Source organism: Podarcis cretensis (assembly GCF_951804945.1).
Source record: "Podarcis cretensis genome assembly, chromosome: 11".
In the NCBI taxonomy this organism is placed as follows: Eukaryota; Metazoa; Chordata; class Lepidosauria; order Squamata; family Lacertidae; genus Podarcis; species Podarcis cretensis.
The window spans coordinates 47,947,900-47,957,053 of record NC_137180.1 but is presented as its reverse complement, the minus strand read 5'-3'; the positions used below and the strand labels follow the sequence as shown (position 1 = coordinate 47,957,053).

At 43.0% G+C, this 9,154-nt stretch overlaps 1 protein-coding gene across 5 annotated transcripts in view; it reads right to left on the bottom strand.

Annotated features, from left to right (window-relative positions):
- Positions 1-688: 688 nt before the first annotated feature.
- LIFR (LIF receptor subunit alpha) overlaps positions 689-9,154 on the bottom strand; it is a 104,821-nt gene continuing 96,355 nt past the window's right edge. For all 5 annotated transcript variants that reach the window (XM_079994743.1, XM_079994746.1, XM_079994742.1 and 2 more), the window contains exons 19-20: positions 8,718-8,793; positions 689-7,683 (exon numbers count right to left, since the gene is read on the bottom strand). In XM_079994743.1, coding sequence (XP_079850869.1) covers positions 7,045-7,683; positions 8,718-8,793 — 715 coding nt within the window. In that variant the 3' untranslated portion in view covers positions 689-7,044. The remainder of the gene's footprint in view (positions 7,684-8,717; positions 8,794-9,154) is intronic.

The window sequence follows — 9,154 nt, the reverse complement described above, 5'->3', positions numbered from 1 at the left end:
TATTTGGCCATCGAGTATCATTTATTTTTTTTTAAAATTGAGCACCGTAAGCTTAGGTAGAAGTTAAGATTCATGGGGTAACTTCAGAAGGTGCCTGTAATGCGTCATGAATTCATAGTACAAGAAAAAAAAAAGGACACGGGTGGCACTGTGGTCTAAACCACTGAGTGTTTTGGGCTTGCTGATCAGGTTGGTGGTTTGAATCCATGCAATGGTGGTGAGCTCCCATTGCTCTGTCCCAGCTCCTGCCAACCTAGCAATTCAAAAGCATGCCAGTGCAAGTAGATAAATTGGTACCTCTGTGGCGGGAAAGTAAAAGGCGTTCCGTGTGTTCTGGCACTTGTCACAAAGTCCAGTTGTGCCAAAAGCAGTTTAGTCATGCTGGCCACATGACCCAGAAAGCAGTCTGTGGACAAATGCTGACTTCCTTGGCCCAAAAAGCGAGATGAGCGCCACAACCCCATGATCACCTTAGACTGGACTTAACTGTCCAGGGGTCCTTTACCTTTTTACCTTAGTAAAGAAAGTGGAACAATGTCAGGATAAGAGTTTAGATACACATAGCGCAAAGTCATGGTGTCTAAAACAGACCATAGTTTATCACAAACTTGCTGCTTGTATGAATTGAGAAGACTATGTGCAAAAAAATGGAATAAAAACAGGTTTGCAAGGGGAAAGTAGTACAAACTTCTGAAGAGTAAGAAAATACACATTTATTTAACTCCATGACAGTATTCTGCCAAATTCTTAATACATGCATATTACAGGCATAAGCAGTACATTGCCATTTATGTTCATGCTAAAGTCAGTATATCAATACTATATCACTTAAACTTTGCCACTCCCTCCTCCCCAGTTGTGTTCCACAATATTATCCTCCACTAAAGTTGCCTACTTGGGAAATTTCACCAAGGCTAAATATTTAGCTGCTAAAGTACTGTTTCTATCATTTGGATGTTTAGGGGAGGAAACATTGCCCTTTCCCAGGCTTGCTTTGCGCAAATACTCAAGATGCTCATTACTATAAAGTCCCCCTAACCCCAAGGAGGTTTATTGGCTTTGGAATGGATGCACTTTTATCACAGGATGGCTGGGTTTTCACTCATGCACTTCAAATTTTGCAGCTTTCCCAAAGTAAGCACGCCCTCCTTTCACTGGTGCGCAATGTTTCTAAATTCCAAGGGCACTGTGTGAGATTGAAAGTAGTCTCAAAAAGACATCCCCGAGATTTAAATATGCACAACATAAGTACATTCATTTGCATACATCACATAGGTTTGCTTAAGAGACACAACATTACCTGAGCTGTTTTGGCTTCAAATCACCAAATTCAGCAATCCAAAGTACAAAGATAGGAAGCAAGGCTAAGTTAGGGCAAACTGGTTGCATAGGAATTAAAACACAGGCAATGGTTCAGTCTTCCAGTCAGTTCAATATTATAATGCTCATTTAATATTTTAAAAAGTATTGAGATTAGCTTCACATCTATTACACATTATCCATTTAATATGCTATGTACACTTTTAATAAAAACCATCATAATGTACTGAACTATAAAAACACAGCATATATCATACAAGTAACGGCTTTACTTACAAAGTCCCTCCCCTAACCCCATTTATGCTCCCACCCAACACAACTCCCCATCCTTACTTCCTTCGAGTCTATGCTTCATCTCACTGCAGGAGATTTCACATTCACAATGAAGGCCTAAAGGAGACCACACAGCCACGTGGAAAGTTCTCTCCGCCCTCTACTATACACAGAGGGGACAATCCACAAACCAGCCACAGTGGTGTGGTTCTTTCAAAATCGGTGCAAATCAGTGGTTTGCAAGCATCCTACCCATTAAGAAACACACTCCACGCCAACAGGTCTGCTGAGCAATCCCGCTGAGCCTCTCAGAGGATCTTACAGCACATTTTAATGCATGGATGCGCGCTTGGACTATCCAGCGCACAGCACCTGTTTGGCATCGCCCCATGTGAACTAACAGTGCCCCCTAAAATAACAAAACAACTCTGCATATGCACATCACCTGTAAGATGAGTAGTGGATCTTCAGATAAGATGGGCTGTCACTGCTGATCTTTGAACTGTGGTTTGAACACCACTGCTCCCTCTTCAGACAGTTCTTTGCCAGGTCCCTGCATCTTAACACACCAATGACTTGCAGCATGGCTAACCCACAGCCACAATCTAAACAGCAAGTGTGGGGTCTTCTCAGTGCACAGCACAACTGAAATTCGTGCATACAGCCTAAGGCCTTTCCCTCCTTTAAATCTGGGGTTTAAAGGGGGGAAGGACCGAGACAACACTGGGATAGGGAGGACAGGTGGCTGCAACATCTTGCTCTGGTTGGGCCAGACCCCTAGATCACGAGGAGCCCATTAACCTTTAGTGGCTTGAAGCGCTAGAGGCACATTCCTGCTGAACCCTCTTAAGTACAATTGCACAAGCCCTACTGAAATAAATGGAGGCTGCCAAGCAGAGTCCTTTAGAGGAAAATCAAATATTTCAAGCAGGGCTTTTCCAAAACAGCAGGCAGCCCCAAACTCCTGCCCATTTCCCTTCCATACGAGAAAAAGCTTTTCAGAGACAAGTCACAACGGATCTTTGGGTGTTCCTCTACAGTAGCTTCCACATACTTTGTTTTGCACTTCAGCAGTCATGCTGCATTACAGGAAGCATTCTAGAGCAGCAAGACATAAGCGCCTTTCCCCTTCAGATGCTCCCTCCTAGCCAGAAAATACCTAGTTGTCTGCCATGGAAATTGATGGCTTGTGCTCGTCGCCCACAGTGCCCCATGCTACTGACAGGCAGGGGATAGCAGCTTTTTGACATCAGGCATCAGAAACACTCTAATCCCTTCCCAACTGCTTTGGGGCAGTGTACTCTAAAAGACAATAATGGGCACCCAAATGGAGATATAAATACACACTGGTGGTGTCCCTGCTGCTTCGCCTGACAAGAGCCGCACTTTGCAAGCATTTTAGGGAAGAATCCACCTGCCCCCTCCTCTTGCATAGTCACCACTGGATGGAATTGCCACGCAGCAAAATTATTCCAAGATCTTCACATAAAGGGAAGAAAGTGATTCAGAGGGTGAGAAGAAACCACTCCTATGTTTTCAGCATTATAGCTTACTCTTATCTGCTAAATCAGGTTTCCTCAACCTGATGCCCTCCTGAAGGCCTTGCATACAACTCGCATCAACCACTAGGGCTGATGGTAGTTGTTGTGGTGCAAAGCAGCTGGAAAGCAACAGGTTGAGGAAGCCGGCAATAAATCATGTTTATGAGGTATATTGTATGCAAAAGTTCTAAAAAAAAAAAAAATGTACATCCTACAACACTTCAAAAGTGCCATCTCTCTCACACATACAACACACACACACAGAAGGATTCACAGTCCCTTTCCTCCCATTCAGTCAGCACAAAACAACAAATATGACTTAAATGCCATGATGCCCTTCAAAAATTCTGCTCTTAAAAACAAAATTACCAAAACAAAGTATTAAAAACATATGGCTCAAATTAAAAGCAAAAGGAAGGAACCCTCCAGAAAAAAATGAACATTATATACTAAACAGGACAAAACGGTTTAAAATGTTAAAACAAAAAGAGTGATTAGACTCTTTAATTTCCCCCACCTTCTGAAATAGGTGCCATACCTCTGCCTCAGAAATACTTATCAGAACTGCTCTAGAAAAGATGGTTTAACGTTTTAGTTGAACCTATATGAAACATACTCCAGACGCTAGAAGACCACTCAAGCTAATCTTTCACTTTTAAGGGCAGAAAGCACAAGATAATTAAGGCCTCAGCCTTCACATGAACACAGAAGCAGACTTCCTAACCTACAGATGCCTATTGTAGCACCACAGGAGGTAGGGGGCCTTGTTGGGATTGTGGCAGGGAGAGGAAGCGCTATCCTTCCCTTTCCCAACCGCTTATTCTTAGACAGCACAGGTTTCCCCCAGAGCTGCTTGTTACATAACAAACTTCATGCACATTAATGGTTGGCATTCACATGACGTGTTACATCTAGTTGAGAGCACTATCAGGGTGCAGCATGGGAAAAGGATGCAAGTGAGCAAGGGCAATGCTGCTTGTTTGCCCTAGTGGCAACGCCATGTAATAAGCACATCCAATTGGCTATGTAGTGTCTAAACCCTGATAGGCTAGCCTGTATGTAGCATCTCACCATTCCAGCTTGCTATCTAAACCCTAATAGACTGGAATGGCATCATGAGGGGAAACCAAAATGGTACTGGAGAAGCAGCAGAATGGGAAAAGTGTAGCTTTGCAGATGAAAGCTCAGTGCAAAATTCAGGGACGGCGATTTAAAAAAAGAAAGAAAACACCACGTGCGTTATTTACCCAACAATATGTTGTTCCAAAAAGTTTTAGTTCAGTTTGTGGTTTTGCAGTTACTACATGTTTCAGGGCATTTTTCTCATGTGTTTCTGCATTTCAAGATCTCTGATAAGCTGCAATGGACTACTTCTTGATATGAGGCAATTACAAAATTCGAGGGTGGGACAGGATGATGGAGGGGGAATACTACCATGATATTCAGCTGGAAAGAAGTCACTCCTATCCGCTTAACGGACCAAAACAAATCCACATGGTAATCTCACACTGGTAGATAACAGGCTGCCATTGCACCACATGTTTTACCACAGAAATGCAGCAAATGTGTGGTCAAAATTCTCTTGTAACACTTTGCAGGATGATACAAACAACCTCATATAAGACATATTGTTTTACCACATGCCAGGGATCAGAAGAAACCAAATCTAATTCCTGAGGGAAAAGCCTTGAAAAAGCAGCTTAAGAAAATAATAGGCACTCTGCTAATTAAACAAAACCCCATCAGCGCCACACACACCCCTGTCTAGATTTTAAGGAATGTTTGGTGTCACGACTAGCCAACGTTACGGCCTATTTACAGTCCTTGAAAATATGGTAAACAAGACTACTGCGTTTAGCACCTGAGGGACGAGCACTATTGCCACGTGGGGAAAAAAAGGGATAGTGATTAATACTAGAAACACCCTTGTGTTTTTTTGTGTATGTGTCAGGGGGGAGGTCCCAGTTACCAAAGTAATAAAGGAAGACTCCTCCATATTGAAAGGCACTCTACAAGTGTGACTTCCTTCTGACAACAGTGAATCAAACCTATAAAACACCTCCACCAAATTTTGCACTTAAAATGGACATTTGAAATATAATAGACCTGAATTATTTCAAATTCTTTCAAAGTAGCTGGAAAACTCAGGACCATTCCATGAAAAATCCCCATCACAGTCGAGCTAACATGTAGGCTTCAGTAGCTCAGAGTAGGCCTATTACATTGGTCCCTTGACTCGATTTCTAAAGAATTTGCTACATACAAAGTGTTCAACAGGCAGTTGCCAATGAGGGCATCTGAAATAAGTTTATATACCACAAACATATATTATTCTATGTGTATGTGAATGTCACTTCCATAAGTAGTGTGTAATTATAGACTTGCATGAGCAAGAAATATACTGTAAATGCATGGATCTGATTTAGCTTTGCTTTAAGGCTGCAACCCGGGGGGGGGGGGAATATGTTGTGGTTTTAAAGAAGAGCTTAAATGTGCAAATTCCAGAGTATTATGTATACAAAACAAGACATCCTCTCCACTTGTTTTCTGGGCAAATATTTGCAAATAAATTCAGGAGAGGGAAACTCCATTTGCATGGAAACATAACCATGCATGAAAAAAATTGTATTCATGCATGAAATGTATTGCATGGAAATGTATTCATTGCAATACACACGCAAACATATTCACAGATGGCCACTCCCCCATCCATGAGTAACAGTTTCCCACAGATATGATGGACGGAAAACCGTTCTCAAGTTTGCCCTGATTATGATTTCGGTGCTCAAGCAGGGGAAGAGCTTTGGAAGACTAAATCTAAAGACTCAAGACCCAGGATGGTAAATCTGCCTCTGCAAAAATGGTGCCTTCACTCTGCACTTCAGGTTGCAGGAGGGCGATGACATGACTGGATGATCCTCAACAAAGAAACCAAAAAAAATGCCCCCACAGAAAATAAAAAATAGCATGTCAGGGAGGTGGATTCCTGCCTAGCATGACTACTTGAGGTCAAGATGATTTTATATTTAAAAAAACATTGCTTAAAAAGCTGGAAGCTTCACACATTTATCTATTCCTGACTGAGATTTTAAAATCAGTGTTACACTTTTGTTTTTGCACCCCTGAGTCATCTATTGCAAATTGGTTTATACAGTAGGTACAGGAACTCGCGTCCAGGCTTGTCAAACTCAGCCACCCCACAGATCAGCTGTCGCCATGGCTGATCAGCTGTTTGAAGATGGAGCTCTTCCACACAAACCGGTTTAAGTCCCATTGAAATCAAAGGGAATGCTGTGCCTGAAGCAGTAAGGTGCTTCTACAAAGCAGGTTGAGGAACGCAGCCTTCAAACCGTCAGCAACTGCAAAATGGTAGTGTTTGGGTACTGTAGTGTTTGGTTGCTCAGAATCATAGAAAAATGGATTAAAAAAAGAAAAAATATATACCTTTGACCAAGCAGCAAGCCCCTGATCCTGCACATACCTGACGTGCGTCAATGCCTTTAAAAGCCTAACGATCCAAGTGCGTGATATTTGTAATAATTTCTCCCTGCTATTCAAAATGGAAAACCAGAAAAAAAAAACAGTCGCAAAAGGAGAGCGCTATGCTCTACTGACAAGGCAGATTTTAGGAGGGGACTGCCCCTCCCCCAACAGATACAGACCTCCTGCTACTTTTTGGTTTCATAAAGGGTTACCTCAGAGCACCTGTTCCCCCATTGGGGCACAATAAATTAGCATCTCTGTCGTCCGAAACGAATATTGCCACTTCCACTGTTAACTTAAAACAAGGCCAGCGTTCCATTTCAGCAAATGACATTATAAACCCTCCAGTATAGTGTCTCCAAGGCTGATAAGCAATTTCTGCAGCAATTTCTGCTTTCCAGAGAAACTTGTTACCACCTCAAGGCTGCTAAGCATTTGGTTTGTTGTGAAAGAAGTTAGCAAAGGACCACCCTGTGTTGGTGGCTTTGGGGGAGTCTTCGTCCTCTTTGGGTGGGATCAAAAACTGCCGAGAATTAATGGAACAAGGGCTCCCAAAGGAGGTGTTTTCATTGTTGCTGCCAGTAGATGCAGGGGAATCTGGGCAGTCTGTATTCCAGGAGGAAGTATTCACTTGAGGTCTGTAGCCTGCAGCCTTGTCCAAGTCCTCTTCGACGGATGACGAGTCCTCCATTTTTATCAAGCTATTCACCGGCAGCTGCATTTGGGGTTTATAGCCTGCTGCCGCCACACAGTCAACTTCTGGTCCTTCCTTCAGCTTCACTGGAGCTGGGTACATAGTCTGGATGTCAATGTAGACAACTTGGGAAGACCCCGCCGATTCGTCGTTTGGTGGGTTAGAGATCTCCTCCTCGATGATTGGCGGGCAGTAGGAGACGACAATGTGGCTCTCCGTGTCAGAGTCAGCGCCATCTTCCGGAAGCTCTTCTGCTACGGGCGATGTAATGGCTGTATCTTCAATCTTCAGGCAAGGGGACTGTGTTTCAACCACTTCAATGTTGTTGGGGGTACAGGGATTCATCTCCAGGGTTTTGGAATTGGGGTTTCCCTATAAATCGGAAAACAAAGCAAAGAACGTTTAGCATTTGCAAGTTTAAAGGAACTGGATTCTTCTGGGTTAGGGAGGAAAATCACAGAACCTAATTTTGAAAACTTTCTATTTCGTTATTCAAATAACCTGTTCGTATACAGATTGTTCCTATGAATATTTCTAATTCATAGCCATCAGCATTAAGAACATAAGCAGAGCTTGCTGGATCAGGGCAATGGCTGATTTAATCCAGGATCCTGGCCGACCAGTGCGAACCAGTCCCCTCTCTGCCTGCCCCTGATTTCAGTCTTGCACAAAAGCTAACTAAATACTGTGAATCTCACATCACCAATTACTAGCCCTATTCCTTTCTCTCCAAAGGTTGATGGCAGGTAACAAAAACAAAAATTAAAAATGCTGCTAAGAACTCTTAAAAGAACAAGAAAGTAGGGTACTTTTAACGTAACCCATACAGTCATAAACTCTGCCAAGTCCTACTCCCTAAAAACAAGCTGCCTAGGCTGTAAATCGAAGGAGTTGCTTCAGAATATCTCATAAAAATGAAAGAGACCTTAAAAACAACACAACTTTCTCCAACAATCACTGCCTTTCCATATTTCACACAGGGCAGCCCTAGGCTGGGAGAATCTGGATCCAAACCAGGGATGGGTGGAATCTGTCTATTTTGGTTTCAGTTTAGAATTTCACCAGCCTTCAATTCAGTTTCCCACATTTCTGCACCAGTCTGGGGTTCTTTAAGTCCTCATGAAAATTCATCCAACGTTTGGGTGAGAATATCCAGTAACTCTTTGTTAGAACTGGACCCATCTTTTCCAGGTGGGGATGGACTCCCTCAAAAGCTGGTGGACTCTCCTTCCTTGGGGGGTTTTAAGCAGAGGTTGGATGACCAATGGTCATGGATGCTTTAGCTGAGATTCCTGCATCGCAGGGAGCTGGGACTATATGACTCTCGGGTTCCCTTCCAACTCAACAATTCTATTAATCTATGTGCTAAACATCTAATCAGTCAATGGTAAAATGTGTAAGGTTACCTCTGGATCCTTCGGGAACTCTAAAGCTTTGCAGTTTTCTGGGTTTGGAATGTCAGGATAGAAGGTTTCTTTAATCCTTTGGAAAGAGGAACACAGATATTAATGTCAGGAATCACCGGCAAGCTGCTGGGGGAGGGGATGCTTTTCAGCTTGAGGGCCACATTCCCACAGGGTAAACATTCTGGGGGCCGTATGTTAGTGTGGGGCTGGGGCATAGAAGCAAAAAGGGGATGAGTCGGGGCACCTGCCTTTTGTACAACAGGCTATATTCTAATCTTGCTGAAATCAGAGATTCACACACACACACAAACTGCACAAATCGAGGCAAGCAAGAGGAATCATCATTATGAGAGCACAGCCAGTCAAGAACATGGAGGTCCGCATTTGCTGCACAAGCCAGAGGTTTTACAGCCCTGTTCTACAGTATTGTGTGGGTC